At 32.9% G+C, this 24,764-nt stretch overlaps 2 protein-coding genes and 1 long non-coding RNA gene across 8 annotated transcripts in view; 1 reads left to right on the top strand and 2 right to left on the bottom strand.

Annotated features, from left to right (window-relative positions):
- The window catches only part of LOC148605959 (uncharacterized), a 63,045-nt gene extending 39,000 nt beyond the window's left edge, over positions 1–24,045 (bottom strand). The window contains exons 1-3 of one of the 3 annotated variants that reach the window (XM_088547496.1): positions 23,964–24,045; positions 21,297–21,411; positions 852–907 (exon numbers count right to left, since the gene is read on the bottom strand). In XM_088547496.1, the coding sequence (XP_088403622.1) occupies positions 852–907; positions 21,297–21,301 (61 nt within the window). In that variant the 5' untranslated portion in view covers positions 21,302–21,411; positions 23,964–24,045. Of the gene's footprint in view, positions 1–851; positions 908–21,296; positions 21,412–23,552; positions 23,575–23,959 lie in introns of those variants that run through there. The other 2 variants (XM_088547497.1, XM_088547498.1) reach the window with 2 other exon arrangements.
- LOC148605960 (uncharacterized) lies at positions 8,616–21,286 on the bottom strand. 2 transcript variants are annotated; one of them, XR_015915758.1, is made up of 5 exons: positions 19,122–21,286; positions 10,854–10,936; positions 10,287–10,368; positions 9,284–9,389; positions 8,616–8,794 (listed from the first exon to the last, which is right to left on the bottom strand). It is a non-coding gene; the product is annotated as an uncharacterized LOC148605960 (long non-coding RNA). The 2 variants fall into 2 exon arrangements; XR_015915759.1 differs by lacking the exon at positions 19,122–21,286 and adding an exon at positions 13,655–13,734.
- On the top strand, positions 10,272–14,099 carry LOC148605961 (uncharacterized). 3 transcript variants are annotated; one of them, XM_088547499.1, is made up of 6 exons: positions 10,272–10,398; positions 10,893–10,985; positions 11,410–11,466; positions 12,138–12,191; positions 13,287–13,376; positions 13,707–14,099. In XM_088547499.1, exons 1-6 carry the CDS (start codon positions 10,305–10,307, stop codon positions 13,949–13,951), a joined length of 633 nt encoding a protein of 210 aa, XP_088403625.1. In that variant the 5' UTR covers positions 10,272–10,304; the 3' UTR covers positions 13,952–14,099. The 3 variants fall into 3 exon arrangements, with proteins under 3 accessions (XP_088403625.1, XP_088403626.1, XP_088403627.1); XM_088547500.1 differs by lacking the exon at positions 11,410–11,466; XM_088547501.1 differs by lacking the exons at positions 11,410–11,466; positions 12,138–12,191.
- Positions 24,046–24,764: the final 719 nt, after the last annotated feature.

The following is a 24,764-nucleotide window of genomic DNA, read 5'->3' as shown; positions in this document are numbered from 1 at the left end:
CAATTGCCAAAGAGGGAGAAAAAACAAGAAAACAAATTGTCTCCCAGGGAGTCGTCTTCTTAATCTAACTGCACGTGCTTACAAACAGGACCAGATGATTAATTATCAGTCTTTAAATTCAGACAGGAAGTTATTCATGCAGGACAAAAACTCTTCCATTTCACTTTTATTTCTAAATGACAAACAGTTACAAACCATATAATCATTTGGTAACTGCACTCTGACATAAATAATTTCGATTGTTTATGAAATTAGCCCTTAAGGGGAGTTATCAGTCTTGGCTTGTTTTGATTTTGTTGATTTTAGTAGAAAAGGAATGTTTTGATTTCTCAAACATAGAAAAGCAACCGTACGTAAAAATAAAGATTATGTAAACCAGAAAGCGTCTTTTCTGCAGCAGCATGGATCACTTTTACTATAGGCATTGTCTTAATTTTACATGGAATTGTACTCATATGTTAGCAAACCTAGATTTCTTTATTTTCAAATTCATCAATCAAAGTAAAATTCTAAAATAATCCATTGATACAAAATATTCATGAAAAGCATTCGCAAAAGTTGATAAAAACTCTAAGATAAACCAGGGTTTTGCTTCAAAGAACCCCATTATTTATTTATTGATTGACCTTTTTACTTCGTATGACGACATTAAACAGCCATAATGCAATCTAAAACCGTTTAGTCCTATATGATATCGATCTGTTTGATGTTTATAAGAATTTTTGAATCGAGATTTTGAAGATTTTTTTTTTTTTTTGTCTTGATTATGTGATGAAAGATAACGATTTTACGGTAGCTCGCACATTCCACATTCTAAAGTATCTGAATTCATTCAAAATTCACAAACCTACCTTGTCCTGTAATGAAACTCCAAATCGTGTTGAGAATCACTGCAACTATAACAGACCTAAAATGTTGGTAAAATAAACATTATTCATCAGCTTTGTCTCTCTAATATAAATAACTTGATTAATAATCATAAAAATGCAAACAGTCTGCAGCAATTGACATTTTGCTCATTAGCATGTTTGAAACATTATGTATTAATAACTTTGTCTTTAAACTTTTATCATAAATTTCAAGAATTCTTATAAAACTATCACCCTAAACAGAAAATTCTATAAATAATACTTTGGTGCAATAACATGTAACATGTTTGGTTATTTTATGTTCTTTGTTATTTGTGGCTGTTTTCTATGTCTGGTCTTTATCAATGGATTGCAGTCATTTGATTTCCGCCAGAATCTTTGTTCCCTTGATTACTCTTTTAAACACTGTTAGGATGCTTAATATTCTTCCATTTGTTTTGCTATACTTATAAGATTGTTTCTAAGGGGTTAATTCTTACCTTGACGTTTTGTGTTGTACAATTATAACAGAAATTGTCCGGGATCCATATTTAAAATATTTCAGTTTACTGTTTAGTAAGCCAACAATAAACAAAATAGTTTTGTTGCTCAGGATTTTTTTTTAAAAAAAGCCAGATCAAGATGAGTTTGATCAGCTGAAAAAAACAGCTTTAGTGTTGCTAGCCAATCATTTATCAATTGACTTATAAGTTTCAATGAAAAAAAAAGAAACTGTTAATTAACAATATGACTGAATTTGACATTTTCGGAAAAGATGCTCTTGACATGAAAATAGAAAATGTAGATATGATTAAATTGAAACAAATGGAAATGGACCATGAACTTAAAGTAAAAGAATTACAAATGGCAATGGACAAGCGATAAAAAAACGAGAAATGCAAGAAAAAAACAGAACATGAAGAAATGGAATTAGGAAAAGTCAAAATCAGCTAAACATATACGTTTGGACATTACATTTTCGAAAAAAAGCTGTTTAAAGGTATTTTCATCAGTTTGAGAAAATTTCCAAAATATTAAAATGGCCAAAACCCATTTGGTCTACAATTCTATAAAGTGTTTTCTCCGACAGGGCTGCTGACGTTATAGGATAGTTAAGGCACATCGGGGTACTATTTTGATAGAAAATCGGTTTTTTTTTTTAAATGCAATATCTCTGCATAATTATTTTTGTACGGTATTTTGTGTGTAGTGGTTTTTATTTCAGAGTGTATCAAGTAACATTTGCAAAAAAAAATTGTCCACGAAAACACCCATTAAGGTATTGTCACGTGACTTTTTGCGCTAGCGTAACTCATTAAGAATAAAAGTTAAAAATACAAGTTTTTCCACTGAACGGATTTTGTCGAACTTTTACACATGTTTAATTGAAAGCCCAACCTTCATGTTTATCGGTGCTCGTTCAGGAAATAGTATGCATAATTTGATAACTTTTTGCATTAACATTATCAATTTTCCACGATTCTAAAAAAAATATCTCTTGCGAGCATCTGTTTTCATACAAATTGCCTTCTAATTCAATCATTCCCCAAAATAAATTCATATCGTTCCATTGGAACAACTAGTAATTTTTGGTAATTCATCACGTAATTTGGGCAGTTGAAGCACACTGCCGTTACTTTCAAGGGCTCAGGTGATTTTAACTGAATTATTTTGAAATCGGATCCGGAATGTTTTTCCGTATGGAATGCGGGAAATATGATTCCAAAAAAACTGTAAATTTTATCCCTTACTCCAAGATAGCTAATTTTGCTTTGTTTCAAATAAAAAATCCGTTTTTTAACTGTTTCATAATTTACAAGTGTAATTCTATTAAGTGAACTAGCAATTTCCCGTTTCCCATATACAACTGTACATATTGTAACCAACGTATCCGCAGTCGTATTTATCATGCATTTTGGACCTACTTTAATTTAGAAGCTGCCACACAAAATGGACTAAAAAGCGTTTCACCTACCTTGTTTACTTGTAGATCTGCAGAATATCTATCTCCAGTAAAGGCAAGTGCATTTGACACAGACATGACATACCATTGTGCATAAACGATTGAACCAAGGACTTTGTGAACATACATACAAAACATTTCAATGTGTTCGTGATTTTTTTTATTCAATGTGTGTGACTTCATGATGCATTGTATATAATAAAAAAATAGGATATTCATGCTACTTTTTTTCTCAACATCTTAAGCATTTTTGTGGTCAAAATCTAACTTTTCCTATTACTTGCAGTTCTACATTTTTTTATTGACTTTTAAAATAAATAACATAAATATTAAGTTAAGTGTAAACTTGTACACCTTTTGTATCTTGTTTCTTTTTTGTGTTTTAAGGGGCATCAGCTGCAAGAACACCAGAAGACATGTCTGCCATTTTGTTTTCAAGATTTTAAAACGCTAAGGAATATATCAATTTCATTTTCATTGGTCCATATATTGTATGAAATTATGAATATTTGCAACTTTGCTTAAGTTATTCTTGCCAGATCGACCAAAGATGGCAATGCTATTGAAAAATTCAACAATTTCCCAGAATCAGTTCAATCAAAAATAACATCAGAAAAAAAAGAGGAAAAGTTTATTGAGGCAAAATACAACAACTACACATCAATAACTCAGAGACATGAAAATTACACTATCTTCATGAATAATTACAAGAATCTAAATATTGAATCTTATGATACTTTCAAAAATATGTTAAAAAAGGTTCAAAAGTATGTAACTGAAAGCAAATATTTCATTAACAACAGCAAAAATGGAGAAAAAAAGAAATTCACAGACTACTTCTGTCTAAACAATTGGCTGCACCTTCCTGAAGCTGACCAAAAACAACACACTATAGACAACTGCATCCAGTGCATGACAGTTCATGCTAGCTCTTCCTCTCTACACAAAAGCTTTTCAAATGCTTCCATTCTTGTACAATCTGGTTCCATGCTATTGAAAAAAATATTGAAAATTTAACACCACCTAACACAAAACCATCTCAGAAAAATGGAAAGAAAGCAGTTGAAACAATGAGGAAGGTTCTACAATCAGTTGTTGAAAGGAAGTATGATACTAATTTCAAAAAGGCTGTAGCAGAATCCTTGTCCCTTCAACCAAGCGAAACTGCAAGAGGGGCAAAAAAAAGTCCAGAAAATTATTCATCAAACTAAACACCAAATTGAAGAATCAATGCAAGAAAATGACAATGACTTAGACCATCTTTTGGGAAGTGGGCAATCCTTTGCCCAATATGAAAGGGACAGAATTAATTCTTGCTTTATAGGTAGGGAACAAGCTGAAAAAGTTAACATGACCCAACAAACAAAAATAGAAACAGGTAAAAAAAAAACAAAAGATCATATTGGGAGAATTGAAAATTATACATTTAACAGAAATGAGTTTTTAGAGTATGTAAAAACAACTGCATCAAAACAGATCAACTGGTCCCAATTAGCCAAACAATACCAGGTATCATGTAATGGAAAAGCTGTAAATAATGGAGGTCAGGTCTTAAAAAAATATGCATATGATCAAGGAATTGACATCTCCAAGTTTAACCAACACCTACGAGTAAGTGGCAGAGAGTATAAGCAAAGAATTAGAAAATCAAAAAAAAAGAATAATGCATAAACTACCTGTCCCATCAAGAAGACCAATCAATGTTTTAAAAAAAATTCTAAAAAAGAAAATCCAAGACAACACCTATGATATTGGAGTGAAAATTGCACCAAAAGCTGTACAGCAAAACAAAATTGGGCCAGATGGCAACATTATAACAACAACTGTTCAAGTACCAGCCAGAAAAATTTCACTCAGAAAAATATTTACAAGAGAAATCAGGAGATTAAAAAAATTAGGTGTTGTACGACAAAAAACCGATCACACATTATTCTTTAAACTATGGCATGATCACTCTGCAATATTAAATCACTCATATGTTAGTTTCATGGTAAGCTTATGATATGAAACCAGCACTTTTTTAACAAATGAGGAGTATAAAACAAGTTATCCACAACGACAACCAGTTGATGTCCAAACAGCAGTCGAGCGACCTAACCTATACATTTTTGGCCAGTCAGGTAAGCATATAAATATACAATGAAAATAAAAAAAATTACCACTGATTAGATGACCAAGTATTCAAACAAAGTAATCTCCATGTACAATCATACCAACCCATATAAAAGAACAGCGTTCCAATGTCCCCCGTAAGTAAAAAAAAGTGTGGAAAACTTTAAATTCACTGAGACTTTCTAATTCGAAGGGTCATAACTTCCATTAAATCAATCAACTGTAACCAAAGTCAAACTTAATCTGTAACTTCTCATAGTAAGACTACATACAAAAGGTAAAAGCATTACAAAAAAGTGTGGAAAACTGTAAATTCACTGAAATTTTCTAAGTCCAAGAGCCATAACTTTCGTAAAAATCATTCAACAGTAACCAAAGTTGAACTTAATCTGAAATGCTTTATAATGGGGCCAAATACTAAAAACAAACTCGTTTGGTAAAAGCATTACAAAAAAGTGTGGAAAACGCAGACAGACGGACGGACAGACGGATGGATGGATGGACAGACGGGCGGGTCACAAGTAATAAAATGAGAAATGACTATATATGGTACACTCCTCGAGACATTTACGTTTCCACTATAAATGCTCACCAAAATGAATGCTTCTATCGTGCGTTTAAACAAATGCTCCTATCAAATGACGAAAAATAATAATATTGACATATGATGTAGACAGAAAAAAATTAAAAATTAAATGAATGAAATTATATAAATTAATAATAGCAAAAAATATAAAAAATAACAGTTAAATCAAGGAAATAATCAAAGGACAAACATAAACAAATGCTTCTATCTTGCCTTTTAAACGTACGCTCCCAGCATGCATTTGAACGAATGCTTCCATCGTGTGTTTAAACGAATGCAAAACTATGTGTAAACCCACGATAAATGATGCCCGAACGCTAAAATGGGAAACATGAACATCTCAAGGAGTGTATATCAAAACACAATGTGCTAGTAAGTAAGTATACAATCATTAAACAAGTACATCAAAATATATTGTACAAGTTAAAGTAAGCCAAGTACAAGTATATCTAACTACAATGCGCTACCGCTAGTGAGTGAGTAAAGTATATATTACTATAATGTGCTAGTAAGTAAGTCCAGTATATCTTAACTACAATGTGCTAGTAAGCAAGTCAAGTATAAAGTCATTAAATGCCAGCAAGTAAGATAAGTATAAAATCATTAAATAAGCACATGTACATAAAAATGTACATCCAATCATAAGTAAAATGTGCAAGTAAGTAAGCTAAACACATCAAACTAATGTATAAAAGTAGTAAGCTAAGTATACAATGAACAAAAAAAGAACACATATCTACAATGTGCTAGAAAGTAAGCTATTATTACAGTCATTAACTAGATTATACAACCTAGTTTTTCAACCATACACTCAGTTTGATAAGTGAACCCTTAAGTAGCATTAAGAAATTTTCTGCCTGAACATCAAAATTATGACAAAGTAAATACCTCACATTCCAAGGGTCCCTCCCCCTTTGTTTAGAAAGAGATTTACAATAAATTTGCAAAACCTGTCCCCAACATTTGTATAAATTTCTTAATTGGACCCACTTTTTAAAATTTCTAGATCTTCCCTCTGGCAAATAGAATATTATTGTCCCAGCTATTGACCAACTCTTATTTTGCAAGAAACTACATAATTTCCCATGTACTGAAATACCTTTCAGGCTGAACTTGTCAATAACTGACAGTCATAAGAATAGAAAATTTCAAACGAAAAATAAAGTATTTTAAGTTGTGTACATGTCTAAAGGATATAATAAGTAATATCAAGTAACAATCACACCTTATTTTTTTATTGGCCAATGAAAAACTAGGTTATAATCAAAGCCGGTTAGAGTACATTAAGTTAATTCTTAATGAATAAAGGGGGGAGGCAGCCACTGCCCACTCTTCATTCATTAAAAAGTTGCTTAATACACTCTAACCTTTACATACATGTAATAGATATACTAGTACTTAAGCTAAGTATATAAAAAATCAAGTAAGAGCAAGTGAAAGGACCGATGCCACACACAGTTATTTTAACAACAACATGTAAATATGTTATATCAACTTTAAATTATACTACATGTATGTGTCACATACATGTATCTGGACCATTTGATTTTGAAACAAAAAAGAACACTATATCTATTTCAGACCTGGCAAAATCATTTTCAATCTGTCCGACATTTGAACAAAATCCATCCAGCCGTTTTCAAGTATTGTAGTCCACTATATTTTCCTATAGGGTAGTATGTACAAACTCAACATACATTGTACATGTAGTAATTAGTCCCATAACTTTTAAATTAATCGAATCAACTAGAAATGGTGATGAAAAATCCTACAAAATTTGAACAAAATCTGTCACTTTTTTAATAGAGTACAGAAAATTTTTAAAAATAAGGAACTATGTAGCGAGTCCTTGGAAAATAATAAGTAATATTTCATCATGAAACTTTTAAACTTTTAAAGCATCAAAGGATGTTGAGCAGGCCTTGTGTACCACACCAAGATGTGAGGACATTTCTGATTTGCTGAATGGCATCAACATTGATGGGACACATGATTTTAAACTTCGCTTGTTCAGTGGTGATGGTCCTGCCAGACATTTCGAAGCTGGCCAAAAAAGAGGTGGTCACTATAGTTGTCTATGTGGGGTAAACTCAAATCAGCACATGGACTTGATCCGTTGCTTCGATATCAGTTACATGACTTTAGAAGAAAGGAGGGAGCATGTAGTCAAAGGGGTACTGTGGGAAAAAATCATATCCAACAACTGTATAAATCCTTTTAACAACTTAAAAAAAGATGAGATCGAGTGCGAGTTGGACAAGAGGGGCATTGATATATACGACCTAAAGAGTAAGCAAGACCTTCAAACTAAACTTGATGAAGTTCTGCATGGCATTTGTCGTCCACCTGCCTTACTTTTAAATCAACCACAAAAAACAACTGAAGAGCACAATATAAACTATTATGAAGTTATGAGTTGTGAGCCATTGCATGACTTAACAAATGTCATCCAAAACCTGATTGTTGAGTTGCCTAATCACGTTACTGACAAATCGACAAAAACAGAACTTGAAAGATTCTACACCACTACTATAGGTGACAAAACACAAGTCAAAGGGTCAGATGCCAGAATTTATCTGGTACGTTTGGCAAAAAAAGTTGATGACCTCCATGTTGATGGCAAAATATCAGAGGACATAAAAAACATGATCAACTCTCTGATACAAATTCAGAACATCGCTTATAGTCCAGCGGAAAAAAAGGTCACCAAGGACAGTTCTAAGGCTTTACAACCTTACCTTTTGTTTTGGAATGTTGGCACAAACTGTCATATGCATACCAGAGAAACTCACTGAGAGGAAATTTTATGGCAGCTATTTCCATAGTCTTGTAGTGCACCTTCCAGAAATAGTTTGTATAATAAGCTTAAGATCCATCCTCGCAAAACAAAAAGAAGCAAGATCCTTTGGATCACTTAGGAAAATCGCTCTTGGTTCAACACACAGAAAACCCGGTTTTATTGTTGATATTACTGTCCTCAGATTTAACAAACAACAAAATTCTGAAAATTTCAAAAATCATTTCAATAAACAGGACTCAACCATAAGTCAAGAAGCACAGCTTCTTTCCAAGAAACCAAGAAACCAAACACTTCATTCCCCAAAACCCTTGTTACCAGCAGAGGATTTCTCTTCCAGTCTCATTTTCGAAGAATCTCAGATTTCCTCCTTCCAGGACAAAATGTGTGGTGGCATTACAATGGAAAGGACATCATTTTCCATGACTGTACTGAGGAACTGTCTTCGAGGCCAGAAGGTCCTCCTCTGGCAAATTTTGTTCAAACATCTGTTCCAAAAGAACAAAAATTAATGGAATTTGTATGGCAAACATGTCTTAGAAAGGTAAAAGATGACAAAAGTTTCTTTCTACCTTTACATCAAATCAAAACAAAAGAGCATGGAAAAATAACTTATCTACAAACTAATTTGAAGCCAGGTAAGAAAATGGCTTAATGAATATCACAGAATGCCAAGTACTTGCATGTACCCGGTATACAGTAATATATAAAAATCTTTAATTACTAGTGTTCTAGAATTTCACTCTACATCACAAAAAATGTATTTATGATGTTCCGATTTCCTGTTGCAAGTAGAAAATTGAATTTCTTATCAGACTATTTTAAAACCAAAAAGTAGACGTTAACTGTCGGAAACCTACAATTCTTTTTTATTACTCTGTCCATCTGATCATCTTATTTAACAAAGAAGTATAGTGTCTTTTGTTTTAGAGAAATGTGAAGTTTACTATCTTGTAATAATTTTTTACAAAATTTACCTTTTACTTTAGGCGAAAGAACTCACAACATGATCTTTAGTAATGACAACCTAGTACTAGTATCAAACAAGGAGGACTCATTTATCTCAGTAGCAGGTATACATTACTACAAAATAAAACAAATTCCAAGTCAAATGGTCATAAATAAAATTTTAAAATTATAAACATCATATCTCTTGTAAAGTATAACATAATATGTTCTGTCTAGGAAGACAGTTAATAAGAGGCTCCAAGGAGCCTGAATTGCTTACCCTGTTAAATTTTGTCTTTCAAGGGCAATAAATTTAACAAGGTTTTGTCCAAATATTTTGATATGCCCATGATGCTCATTTGTTTACATCATTGCTACGTTTGGCAGGGTATAAAAATGTCAATGTTACTTTCAGGAGCACTATGCACTGATTGCAAGGAGGAGGAAATGGAACATGCAACATTAAGTACTAGAAAATCAGTAGGTAGTATTGAGGCTAGAAATGTTAGTTCAACCTGTACAGTCCTTGAACCGATCCGTGCAACCATTTGACGGATCGATGACCGGTGACCAATCTGATCGCAGTTTTGTTATATAAAATGACGTAAGATCTGTTTTAAATAAAGAAACGTAAAATAAAGGTAAAAATTGATGTTTAAATCTATTCCATTATATAAATATGCGTGAAATTACAAAAGAAAACAACAAAAACTGTAAAAATACATTGACCGCTCTATGGTCACGTGATGCGATCACCAGTTGGGTGGATCGGTTTGACAGATCGATGACTGACCGAAAACTGATCGGTTCAGGTACTGTCCTCGCAAATTAAGATTCTGTACTTCATTAGGACCTAAAATTGTATCAGCATACTGGTATTGAAAATACAACACCATGCCTCCAATGCATGTACATGATGTATTTAAAACAAGCACAATGAACTGAGATATGTAACTTTTAGAAACAATCTAATATTGCTGCAATTAGGGCTTGCACAATTTTTATTTCACCAGTATACACTGAACTTAATACCTTATAAACATTCTTTGCATGACAGGATGTTTACCCTCTAAACCATTGATCAATGGTGTAATTAACACAGCTGGAACAGGATCTAAAATAGACAGTATTGAAGAAGCACAAGGTACAGTTAACTTTTTAGAAGACTACTACATATACATGCTTTCATAATATAACTTGTACCTTGCCATATACAGACCATAAGATAAAATATTTTTTTAAGGTTCAAACAAGGTGTGCAAGACAATTTGAGTACTTTTTTTATTTTAAGTAGTAAATAGCATACATGTATTTAGAAAAAAAAATTTGTCATCTAATCCTTGGATTTTTTTACACCATGAATCACCTTATCAAAGGCAGTGTCTGAATTTCATATGGACTAGTACTTAATAATATAGGAAAACAGTCTCAACGAAAACAGTGGCTTTATGAGCCTGAATTATATGGATTTTTCAAAACGTGGTCATAATGATCACTCTCATTGCATAATCTTCACTTTTCACATACCAAAAGTACTAAACAAAAAATTACAATATTAATCAACAATCATGCTACAGATGTGATTCAACTTATACCTACACTTCACATGTGCTAATTCTTGATGTAATTGTATGGCAGGACCAACTAATATTCCCAGTAGTAGTCATGATGTTCAATCCAATCTACAAAAGACAAGAAACAGAAGTACAAGTTACTCTCTTGACAAAACAGGTAACTTCTTGACCGAAATATAAATCAAATATTGACTTGTTTACAGTCATGAGATAAATGCATGGTTTTATAACTATTTATATTATTATCATGTGCATGCATTGCAACAGAAATTAATTGTAATTAAGAATGAATACTCAAATACACTAACTACATTATAAACAAGCTTACCCCGGACTTGACTATTTATGAGCAACTAAGCGGGTGTTTCTAGAAAAGCAGAGGATGCTTACCCTACTGGTGCCCCTGGTCCATGCTCCCAGTTTTTAGTGGAGTCCAGATTGCTCATTTACTTTATGTTCTTTGTTGTGTATGTCTGTTTTCCATGTCTTGTCTTTGTCCCTCGATTACATTCTTTTGATTACAACTATAACCTTGGTTCCCTTGATTACTCTTACAATTTATTTTTATTTTATTTCATTAGAAAAAAGCAGACCAGGTGTAAAAAGAAAATTATTCTGTACAGAATCTACAAGTACATGTAAGTATTACATAGTCATTCAAAAATATATATATGATTTGAAAATAAGAAAGTCCTACGAACCCAAATTGACCTACATTTGTAGATATACATTTTTTGTGTGGCATAATAAATAACAAACTTCACCAGAGCAGAATCAAATGGACAGCAATTGTTACCCTTTTACTGCAGCCGACTATTGGCTGTTGCCCCTGGAGACTTTTCCCAAAATGTTGAAAAATATTTTTCCCAAAGGGGGTAAAATTTGCATTTGTCAGGCATAATTTTCAAAAACCAGGTAAGGAAGCCAGTGAAATGTTCCTCAAGATGTTATTTCTCAGTCTCGGTACCTTAGGGAATATTTTTTTTGGCAAGTTGCAACTTAATGAGTTTTTGTCAGTACAGTATCGGTTTTCAGTTCCGAATCAGCATATGATGCATTTCTGTCCCCTGTATCATACATCCCAATACAACAAAAATTTCCACAAAATAAAGGGTTGGGCTGCTTTTAAAACAAGGAACAAAATCACTGATTGACGGTGAATAATACATATAGACCCTTTAAATGAAACTCTTAACGCAAGACATTTTTAACTGCTCATGTGTATATATTTTTAATTAATGTGTCAATAGTAAACAGGAGTTAAAACAACATTACCATTGGCTTGCAAATATTATTTTCTTTTTCAAAGTTCTGCCAAAAAGATCACGAAAAGAAAGCAAAGAATGTAGAGTTAAAGCATTAGGTATGTAAATGAATAGAAAATCCCTTCTACCACAATACTTAGGCCAACACAGAAAAGAAAGATTGTAATGATCCAAGTAGTATGTGAAGAATACTAATAACTGCCGAAATACTTCATCTGTGACAAGAAATTTGTTTTTTCATTATTGACTGATCGACTGTGTCTTAATATTATATGGCAGACATTTCAAGAATTTCAGAATGAAAACTATTCATCCAATGAACAGACCCTTCTTAGTACAAGTCGAACACACCAAGTTAAGACTTTAATACTGCTAGCTCACCGAAGCACTAGGGCACATAAATATGAATCAAAGCCAACAAGCATTCATTTAATATCCTTAAATACCACACGACTGGTGGAGTAGTAGTGCTTACCAATTTTGAAATATTTGGTGCGACACTGCTAGGAGTTGAACAAAGCAACCTACTGAACTGAGGCGAAAATATTTTAAATCATGATTAGGAATCTTATATCTGAAACCTGACAGAATGTTTATTTTTAAATTTTCTTTCAAAATGGGTATTCTGACCTTATTATTAACTAAGTACCCAAAATTCGTTAAAATATGTCAAAAACTGACCAATTGATATGAATTCAAATCGGGCATCTATACAGGGCTAATATGGTATCACAACTTCTGGTCATTTGACATCGCTATTAAGAAGTTAGAAATTGGATTTCATGAACTTTGATCACCAGGACTAAGAGCTGCAGAAACATAAAAAAATCTTCCATTTCATACAAAAAGGATATTAAAGACTGATTAATGCAAATAAACCTACATGTTCTTTGTAAAACAGGAAAACAACTGTTCTACAAATCATCTTGTCAAGTTGGTTAATAATATTGTTAATAAACATGTAATTTCATATTGGCCCTATTGTAGAATTCGGTCAATCATTCTGGCCTCGACAGCCGTATTGGCTACCAGTGATGCCTCTGGACCAATACGACTGACCTCAAACCTATAACAGGGCCAATATGAAATTTAATATTTATTAACAAATAATATTAATTGGGCTCAGATTAATATTAAATCACTTTGAAAATGTAATATAAAATTCTTGATAATTTACTTTTGAAACCTTGCAGCGGAAGATTTAGAGTGTACATGTATCAACCCATTTGACCTGACAGATGATGAAGCTGATCAAGCATGTTTTGACAATTCACCTCAAGCAGGTACAAATTTTTAATGTACTTTTCTATCAAACAAAAAATACTGATATATACATGCTCAAATTCAATATGCCAAGTAAAATGCTTTGCAGAGCACAGCTTGATACAACAGCAAGGGTCAAATCCTGATGAGTTGGGGCAAATAAGGACACTCTATTCAAGTTGATACAGATCTGAATTTTGATGGCAATTAAATACAGAAGTTAACATTATGTTGATACCCCATGTGAAAAAGAAAACTGAACAACTACTTAACCCCTTTCAATAATAATTAAATTAACCATATAAGCATGTTCTGTCAGGACTACATTCAATCCTTGTCCTTTATTCCAGAATATATATCCGCATCAGTGCTTGTGAAAATTATACTTGGGAATACAGATGATGTGATTAAGTTCATCAACTATAGGCGACTGGCACGAGAAAATCCTTCGAACTCATCATTTTCACAACAGTATGAACGAGCCAAGGCAGTAGTTGGATTTCTTATGCTTGGAAGGCTAAGAAAAATGTCAACAGGAATGCTTCAAAAACAAACAAAAGCTCAATTAGAAAAATGGGGTATAACAACGAGATGAAAGAAATATTGTAAATGCATATAAAAATTGACTTAACTACACCATAGAAATGTTTGTGTATGAATTTATGAATGTGTCTAGATTTTGTACATGTTGTTTTCGAAATTTATATTTAAAGAAATAGAAAAAAAAAGAAAAAAAGAAAAGAAAAAAATAAAAGGAAAAAAAGATAAAAAAAAGAAAAAAAGATAAAAAAGGGTTGGGTGGGTAATGCAGCCAAGTTGGTTTTGATCACAACTTGCCAGTCACAAGCCTGGAATAAAAGCCACAATTCTTTAGCTCAACATGATTTAGTTAACTGTTACATATTATTTGATGTACACACAGTGCTTATGTCAACTTTTAGTAACCTTGTACAGGTAAAATTTTGAAAAAAAAAAAAAACTTCATTCTCTGGGCAGGAATTCAAAAATATTATAAATAATATGTTATCATACATATATTTTTTGTATTATCAAACCAATAATTCAGGTAAAATAACTTAAAAAATGTAAGCACTTTGTTTAATTAGGGAACTTTCTCTCGAAGGGGCAAAACTTAGTTCGGCATTAATTATACATGTACATATGTACATGTAATACAGTATTATACTATTACACTGTATACTACTATTAACTGAATTGGGGCTTTTAAATGCAGAGTGACCACTCTTAATAAGTCACGCTCCTTGGCAATATTCAGGCAGATACATATATTAAGAAAAAAATCAAATGCATTATTTCAACAGCACACCAAGACCTCAATATTGATTTTAAATAGGTAAAAATAGATTATTAGTTTATAATAACATTGTCATTGAGGTTTGGCAATTTTTTGCTATTTAGTATTATGAACCATCCGGAAAGTTGAAAATTATAAACTAACATTTGGACATTTACTGCCTGCCTGACCAAAACATTTAGCTACACATATATTTTTATAAGCATTAAGGTCCATCAACCATTAAATAAAACCATGCTACATGGAGAATAGGAAAATGTGTGAGCTTTCAAATGTAATGGTATTAATGCTGACAATCAAAAGTCTTTCCCCTTTTGCAAGCATCGACATTTAAATGTCATTGTCTTAAAAGAAAAAAAAACAGTAAAGAAATTAGGAAAAATAAAAAGGTTTGCATAACCACTGATCATACACATAGGTTTTAGAGCATGTTCACTAGTAGAAAAAATGAAACTGTTCTTTACATTATTTCAAATAAGTCTCTGAGGGCAGTTAAACAAATTATACTTTAATTTGAAATCCTATTGAATATACATGTACATGTAGACTTACAGCAATAGAATATACTACTGAGTAGTGTTCCCAGTTAGCCTACAATAGGAACACCATTAAGACCTTCACATCAAAAAGATAGTATCATACAAAATGTAGTATCATTTATGCAATCCATAACTGTCCTAAAACTGTGTGGGAAACCATCGCTCGACAGCTTTCCAAATACAAGTAGATGTGTAATTTGGCGAGTTCCAAGTAAAGTTAACCAGCCAACGGCTTATTTAGTTAAACATTCCTTAATATTATAATTAAATATATGTTCCATACATATTAAGAAGTTTAGCTTGAATATGTCAAGTAAATTTTGCACAATTTTATTGACTTGTAAAGCATTGTTACGATCTGCCATTTTAATCTCCAGTAAACAGGATGTGCCAAAACCTACACAACGGTCCTGACCTCGTATTAGCAGTCAAACGAAATTATCTTGGTAATTTATGAAATGTTACCTTGCAAATTAGTTGTTTATTGTCTAAATAAAATTGAACAACAAGCAAATGATAATTATTTTCTTGTTTCATACTGATGAATCTGTTGAAATATAATTTTATTTTTAAAATAAGAGTTCAGAAATGGAGTACTTTAAGTACTTGCAAAACTTCAACGGGAGGGAATATTCGAAAATGGAAAAGATTTTGATAAATTTAGGTTACAGACCACCAATTCAACCAATGAGCATTTGGAACGTACGCAAAAATAGTCCTACGCAGAAATTACCCCTGTTCCTCATAGTGCTGTGAAAAAAGTTCTCATCTCATTTAAAAAATTTAAACGGTTTCTGAAAGGAAAAACATTTCTGTACATTTTATAGGTGCATTTTCTTCTTGTGACGTGAAGCCTAATCTCCATAATGATTTCTAAATATACCCCTATCTTGTGAAAACACTGGGATTTCCCATGCTATTTATAGACACTTCACTTCCGGTGACCAGTACTGCACTGCAAGTCTGCTAACCCCACATGCCATTCTGAGGATTGTGAGCTGACATATGTAGAATCATGCTGATATATAGTCATCTGCAGGTTACAGTTAAGGTAAAGTCCAGAGAAGCCATTGAATATTGTGAAATTAGCATAGAAGCCTATGGGAAGTGGAATTAGTGGTTTTTAGCCTTAAGCTGAGGCCATGGCAAAATGATAAGTTTCTTGGAATAGCTTTAAACTACTTGAAGATCTTGTAAACTTTGCTATGAGAGGAATACACTACAAAAATCCTTCAAAATATGCATTTTTTTAAGTTATAGGTCCAAATTATGGAAAATTGGTCTTTTTGGCTGAATTTTATGTCCTATCTTGTGAAAAGTGTAGAAAATTTAGTAAAAATATCAAATATTTAACTTTGAGGGCTATATTTACTTAAATATGGTGGTAATCAGCACTGGAAATCAAGTTTTGTGTAAATTTGAGCAAAAATTTGATTAGAAATGAGGAAAAACTCACTTTCATTACTGCGGTTAAGGACATATAAGCATTTCCCTATGGCAATATGGAAAATGCATTTTTGAGTACTTTTTTTGCTTTAGGTGCCCTTTACTTGTCATGTTTTATTGTGAAAACACTGTATTTACAAATTTAAAGCCAAATATATCACCTTTTGCGAAAATTTAAAGATTTAGGGTTTTTGACATGTGATCAAGAAAAAGGGGGAGGCATGTCAGACATAAATTTTTAAAAATAGACCAATTTTTCAGAAAATTACTACTTTTAAAGGCTATCTCTTTATTAATATTGTTAAATAACAAGTTGTGATTGATTTTTTTTATTTGAAAAGTCAGAAAAAGTTCTTTGCAAATATTTAATGCATTTAAGTATGGTAGAATATTGTCACTTTTTTGCTCGTGCACCTTGGTTACCCTATATTTAAAAATCAAATATTTAAAAAAGTGCTTGTCACATTTCACTGAAACTTTGCAAATGCATTCAGTATGTGTATAGGAAGATACTTGTATAGTTATTTATTTTTTCTAAGACAGAAAGTGACTCTTTAGGTTACAGACCACCAATTCAACCAATGAGCATTTGGAACGTACGCAAAAATAGTCCTACGCAGAAATTACCCCTGTTCCTCATAGTGCTGTGAAAAAAGTTCTCATCTCATTTAAAAAATTTAAACGGTTTCTGAAAGGAAAAACATTTCTGTACATTTTATAGGTGCATTTTGCTTCTTGTGACGTGAAGCCTAATCTCCATAATGATTTCTAAATATACCCCTATCTTGTGAAAACACCGGGATTTCCCATGCTATTTATAGACACTTCACTTCCGGTGACCAGTACTGCACTGCAAGTCTGCTAACCCCACATGCCATTCTGAGGATTGTGAGCTGACATATGTAGAATCATGCTGATATATAGTCATCTGCAGGTTAAAGTTAAGGTAAAGTCCAGAGAAGCCATTGAATAGTGTGAAATTAGCATAGAAGCCTATGGGAAGTGGAATTAGTGGTTTTTAGCCTAAATGAAAAGATAGTTGAAGAAAGAAAAAGAAAGGCAGAAAATTGTCAAATAAAAGAGAAAATAGATGATAGTAAAGACAAAAAACCAAAAAGAATTTGGCTAGTTGAATTTCTATTAAAGATCAATATTTCACTAGCCAGTATAGCAAGTTGTGAAAAAAAATGGTTTCCCAAATTGCAAAAGATCACCAGGTGTTCTATGGTAGTTATGTAGGAAATATTGGTATAATGTGGGGCAGATTTTCCCTCAAGAGCTATTTTAATTACTCATTAATATATCTAAATTTGTATTGAAATCAGAACTGGTCAATTTCAACTAGTGTTTAAGGTGTTACAACATTCCCATACTCTGAAAAACAGCAAAACAGAACCGAGGTCCTATTCCAAGCCCCATTATTCAGACTATTTTGCCTGCTTTGAACACTATTTTTTTCAAAGAAAGCGTTCCAGCCACCCGTGACACTTAGTTTGGTAAACAGGAAATAATTATTGAAATAATGAAGCCGAGTTCATTGAGTTTTTTTAAGGGACACTGTTCATTCAGAATCAGATAACAGTTCATTGATTTTTCAAGGGTTCTGACCAAATTCAAACATCATTTTATCAAGTCAGTGCACTGTTGTTGTCTTGAAAATAGAACCCATAGAAGAAATATGCAGTGGTCAGTAAGAGAATGTCTTGAGTTGAAGACATGACACTTAAAAAAATCAAGTTACTAGGATTAAAATACACGTATTATAATAATCACTACATTCTGAAGTACAGATAATCATGACATTCATCAAGGCATTTGTTGAGACATTTTCCAAGAATTTACTGTGAAGCTGTTGGTAATGTTGTCATAATTGATGCTACTACTGATGTTGCCAGCATCACATACATTTCAAAAAACTTTTGATTTAATTTTAGACAGCACAATCTGTAACTGGATCGAGAACATTATTTGACTCACAAAACTGAGGATCAAACCCTAAACTGCTCAGCGGCAACCCAATTTGGTAGAATTAATCCTTTATTCAAGTCAATTAACTTATTATTTTAATCTAACTACCTTCTACAACAAAGGTACATGTAGGCGGTCCGGCAACACAATCTAAACAACCAGAACTAATAGAGCATTAGTATAGAACACGTTCTAAACAGGTACAGTGCCAGATTCATAGTGGAGATCTTTATTAAAAGACATCTTGCAGGAAAAATCATTAGCTTACGACCAAAAATAGGGCGAAGTTGTTTAGGTTAACTTCCATCAAATCCAATTTGTGTAAAGGGGGAGGGGAGGGCGTTACAGACCAGTACAGTTGATCAAATATTTCATACCAGTCAATTGCTAGCCTTTCATCAGTTTTAGAAGAATCAAATTATGTGTGTGGACGACCGTATCTACTCAATGAAAGACATAATTTCTGTCAAATAATCACCATGTGCTATAATACTTACGATCCGGTGACGCCTAGGAAAATGCAGAATAGTCGTTGAATTTGACGACGTACGCTCAATGTCCTAGATGCAGTTGATTCAAATAAAAATCTGGCAATAAATCGCGACATTTCAATATCAAACAGTCTCTCAATAAATCAAAATTTCACGCAGACTTCAGAGCAAGTGGTCTCAGTATCGTATTAATTTTCCCATAGACCTCTATAGTGAAGTGCATATTTTTAGGATTTTTTAAAAAATATGTAAATTGATTCAATAAAACTTTCACTTATGTAGCATTTCTAAGGACATGTGAAAAAATAATTTCCTGCAAAGAAAATAGGGTGAGTCCACGAAGATTGGACAGAAAAGTAGTCTTGAACTATAAATAGCCATTTTCCCTACTTTCACTTTCGTTTTGCACTCACCTAACCAACCTTTTCAGTGGAACATTTTTATGATATTATGTTAGATTTTCTTTTAAAAAAGTTCTTCATCTTACAGTGTGATGTTTGCTCTATTTTTTAAGTCATTGTTCATGTCTTTTGACAAAACATTAGTTTGTAGAGAGGCAAAAAGAAAATGCACTATATTTTTATGGCATCCATGTTTTGACGTACACCCGCTCAGGGATATGCAATACGATACTGGTACCAAGTGATAGGCAGGTGCTTTCCGAAACATGGCCGCTTCAAAGCTTCGAGCTGACTATGATTTTCTTTTCATTGGTCAAAACTTCGCGGTTGGGCGGAGTTATGTTAGCAGACGAATTATTCTAAATCATGCATAAACATCACACTTTAGTCATGTTTTTTCAAAGAGAATAAATTTCAGCGCTCAAATTTTACAATATAGGCTAATTTTTATTAATTTTCCTTCAACGGTAAAATTGTGTTACTATTTTATACTGTTCCCGCCGTTCAATGTATCGACGCCATATTGTGAATACTAATGAGTTGAGGGGGAAGACAATGTCATAATTGTCATATTTCATACTGTAGGCAGAAAATGCCTTAACTATCCTGCGTAATTCATGTCTTTCATTCGAACACAGTTCTGATTATGACAGTTAGTACCTGACGCTTACAAACAGAAGTTAGGTCTAGTTAGAAATATGATTCTTAAACTTATGAAGAACTTGCTTGAGAGATTGAAGATTTATTTGATAAATGGCTTACGTCAAAGAAGATAGATAAACATTTTGATAGTAAAGACATTTGATATTTGCTACACCAGTTCAAGCAGTGTGTTCACTTAGATTTAAAGACCCATTACTATGACAGCTATTGCTTCTGATAATTAATGCTTGGCACCAAAGACAAGTTTCAAGAGTCCAAGTTCTAGAGGTCACAATTTTGTTTGCAGTATGAAAAAAATCAAAAATCTGAAAAAAAAACTGTTGAGGCAACTACAGGTGTTTCCAAAGGTAAAGTCCAGTCAAGTTCAGATAGGCCTAGTCATAGGGAGAATTCATTTGATAAAAAATTTATGTCTTGTGGTTATTGTAAGAAGCCAGGTCATGTGATTTCAGAATGTTTTAAAAATCGGGATACAGAGAAAACGAGAGGAAAAGACCAACCAAAATTCTACTTAGAAACAGGTTTCTAAGTCCAGTTTTCGTACTTATATGGAGCATTATATGCCTTTTATGTCAGAGGGATTTAACCCGCCTCTTCATAAGCGTCTTACTGTGGATTCGAATTTTTAATTGCAACCAATGAAATCCAAACGTGTGAGTATCAATCAAGTGCGGCAGCTGGGTGAATACACACTCCGGACAATTCCGAAACCGTCATTTTCTTGTAGACTTCCAGAAGAGAAAAGGTAAGAACCTTAACCTCAAAGTTAGCTTTCCTTACCTGGCGTCTGGTTTCCTCCGAGTTTTGGGTTGATTGTAGTATTTGTTTAAGAGGGGAGGTGTTGGAATACTATATATTCTTTCATATGTTTTGTAATAAGTATAAGATTGTTTGGCCTGATCTGTTTGACCTTTTTTTTATATAGAAATGGTACATATGTATACGTGTTATTTTAATAGTAGTATTTTCAAGAAGTTGTAAACAAACAAGTATTGTTTATTTGAATCATAAATGATTCATTGTTTTCTTAATTGTTCTAAAGTTTTCTTAGAATTTCTAGGTTTTTTAAGACTTTTTTATAATTAATTATAATCAAATAGTCTAGTTCCAGAGGTACCTCATAGTCAGCTTTTTCGTAGAACTCGCAGCAATTTAATCTGTTTCAAGGATACAGCACAGAAAAACCAATGCCACGTTGTTGGTTGATGACCACAGTAAGTGCTATCTTGAACCTAATAAAATATACAAGCAACTAACTACATGTTCACCAAGTATGATCATTATAACCTGAAAATGAATAGGAGGGACCATGTAGATAATGTTGAAAAAAAAAACAAAAAAAAAGCGGAGATAAGTCCTAGAATTGAAAATGAAATTCCTGACAAGGTCATACTATCGAAGTCCTAAACAGCCTGTATCGTTTGTCCAAATTTGGTAATGTTAACTTGAAAGATGACGAAACAGGGCCACGTCAAAGTAAATATTGGAAGATAGCACTATGACCTATGACCTTGGGTTTTTTTTTTTTTTTTTTTTTTTTGCAAATGAAAGGTTACATGGACCAAAGATCATGAATGGAAGTCCCATGTCTCTACAGATTCAGATTATCAAAAACATAGATTTTCCATCTACCCCAAAGAACTTGAGATAAAGGATACTACAGACACTGTAAAGTCAGCCTCATATCTTGACGTACACTTGGAAATCGATTGTAAAGGAAAACTATTGACCAAATTTTACGACAAACGTAATGACATTTCATTCAGAATTGTCAACTTTCCTTTCTTTCATCTGTGGCAACATCCCTTCAGCACCTGCGTATGGAGTGTTCATATTATAACTTCTACGTTCTGCCAGAGCTTGTCGAAACTACGCAGACTTTGTGTATCGCGCTAGAACAACTCTAACAAATAGGTTTCTGGAACAGGGTTATGTTGCTACAAGACAGAAGTCATCACTACAGACGTTTTATGGTCGCCATCATGAATTCGTGGAACGTTATGGTGTATCCATCTGCACCATGAAAACTGATTTATTCAACGGTTCAGTTTTCCTTTCCTCGTTTGACTACCCAGGACTTGACTTTTTATGAGCAACTCGGCGGGTGTTCCTAGAAAAGCAGAGGATGCCTACCCTACCGGTGCACCTGGTCCATGCTCCCAGTTTTTAGTCCGAGTCCGAGTTGCTCATTTGCTTTTGTTACTTCGTCTGTTTGATTTTAGTTACTTTATGTTCTTGTTGTGTATGTCTGTTTTCCATGTCTGGTCTTTGTTCCTGGATTGCATTCTTTTGATTGCCGCTATAACCTTGGTTCCATTGATTACTCTTTCAAAACATTATTATATTTCAAGGGATATTACTAAAAAGGTACAAAGGTAAACACCAAGCCCTGAAACCGCTGTATCAAGAGCAATTTAAAGGGGCTATATATGAACAATGGATGGCAATACTTCAGCAGTTTTCGTTTGATTATGTGTACAAAAAACTGATGAAATGCAACTTCCCGATGCATTGTCTATATGTGAAAATGAGAACGTGTACGTCGTAGACATCCCTGTTGAGGATGATTAATATTTCCCGTTCGTTCCACACAAAATCGGCGAAATGAAAATGCCTAACGGCAAATCACTTTCCGACCTAATCAACAATCAAGGCGTCCTCTGCTTTTCGAAAATTTTCAATAAAAATATGTTGGTGGCTACGACACATGAAACTATTACATGGGTTACTGTGACACATATATTTTAATCAAGATTCTTCAAAAATGTCATATTTTTGCCAAATATTTGAGTGTGCACACTTTTAATTTCCATGAGGGTATAAAATCAATGAATAAAATGTTAAATTTTTCAATATAACTTTCATATTAGATGGCCGAGACATATTAATTTAAGTCACAAAATTCTTTGAAAGTGTCATATTCTTGCAAACTAAATGAGTGCAGGCACTTTTAATTCCCATGATATTCTAAAATTATTTACTAAAATGCTAATTTTGTCAATATAATTATCATGTGCGTGACGGCAACATATATATTTCAGTCAAAATTCTTCCAACATGTCATATTTTAGCAAAATGTTAAATTATGCACAGTCTTAATTTCCGTGAGAGTCTAAAATTAATGACTGAAATGCTATTTTAAGAGAGTCAAAAGTATTAATGAGGTACTATTTGCTATCGCGTGTAAATCCGAACTTGTGGACGGTTGTGATGCGATTCGTGTCACTAAGAAAAGGGGGGAGTCGTTCATGGGGTTAGAACTCACCTTTTTATTGGAAAATCATGTTAATTTTGCGCAAAATTTTTTCGTTACAAATTTATAGTATGGTTTGTATTAAGTGTTGATGAAAATTTTACTGTAAAATTGTCTTACCATTGTAAAAGTACATATGCATCGTAAGATATTCCGCTTGGATAATATGGAGAGGATTCTAAAAGGGAATATTTTTTTTATTTTATTTTTCTAAAGTATATCCCCCATTCCTATATTTCTTCCCGTAAATCTATGAACGATGCATCGTATAACAATTTTCAGCAGTCTTTTGATATGGACACTTGAGTCCCAAATAACAGTTCAACAATTGATTTATTGTCGGTTTTACTGTACAACACCGGCGTTTTCTCTTGTTTGACCTTATTTCATCTTACCATATACTTGTTGTTGAAATGAAAACGGAAACCAAGCATACATGTTCATTAACAAGCGAATTTATAAAATATACATGTATTTCAAAAAAAGGGTGAAATAAATAAAATGTTTGGCGGTATGAGAACATTTACGTACATTTAAATGGTGATATATTAGACCAAGTATAAAAATAGATCCCTGTAATGTCATGTGACTAAGATTTCATCTACAGTACAATCCTAGTGTAAATAGCAAGTTATTATACAAAAAGGGTACGTCTAAACACCGCAAAGATCGGTCTTAGTGCACTAAGACCACAAAAGTAGCACTAAGACCTTTAAGATGACATCTTTCCGAAGTAAAAGTACTACCATTGGAAAGGTTATTTAAAAATGCAACTATTGTACTGAATTTGATATACAAATACTCATTGAATCATTCACTATTTAGTCTTTTGTGCAATTTCCCCGGCACGCGCCGGCAATCACACGAGTGACCGACCGTGACAGCAGCTCTTTGATGTCCACCGATCGTTAATTAAAGTCAATGATGCGTGCAGTACTAACCAATCGTAAATTCGTACAAATGGCATCAAACTATGTTATAAAATATTATAATTGTCATACTTTATAATGAGAGGGATATATAAATATAAGCTTTGCTTGTTTCCTGATCCAGTGTGTATTATTGTACTGTGTAAAATCCAAACAGAAATGTATTTGACTGAACAAATATGTTTAAACTAACTCCTGGATGGTTCCGTTATTATTTGAAGTTAAAATATAATGCACGGAAAATGTTTTGCAAACATAGTAAAGCCTTTCAAAATTTTCTCAGTTTCAGCAATAAAAGTACATGCATATAAAAGACCAAAAAAAAAAATGGAAACAATGTCTTTATTTATTTTCAAAGTTTGATATACACGCATCATAGTTCTGCACTACATGACATTGTAAG

The sequence above is a fragment of the Perna viridis genome, chromosome 10, assembly GCF_037379345.1.
Source record: "Perna viridis isolate PV_CMFRI_1.1 ecotype Kerala chromosome 10, ASM3737934v1, whole genome shotgun sequence".
In the NCBI taxonomy this organism is placed as follows: Eukaryota; Metazoa; Mollusca; class Bivalvia; order Mytilida; family Mytilidae; genus Perna; species Perna viridis.
This window is presented reverse-complemented; position numbering and strand designations above follow the sequence as displayed.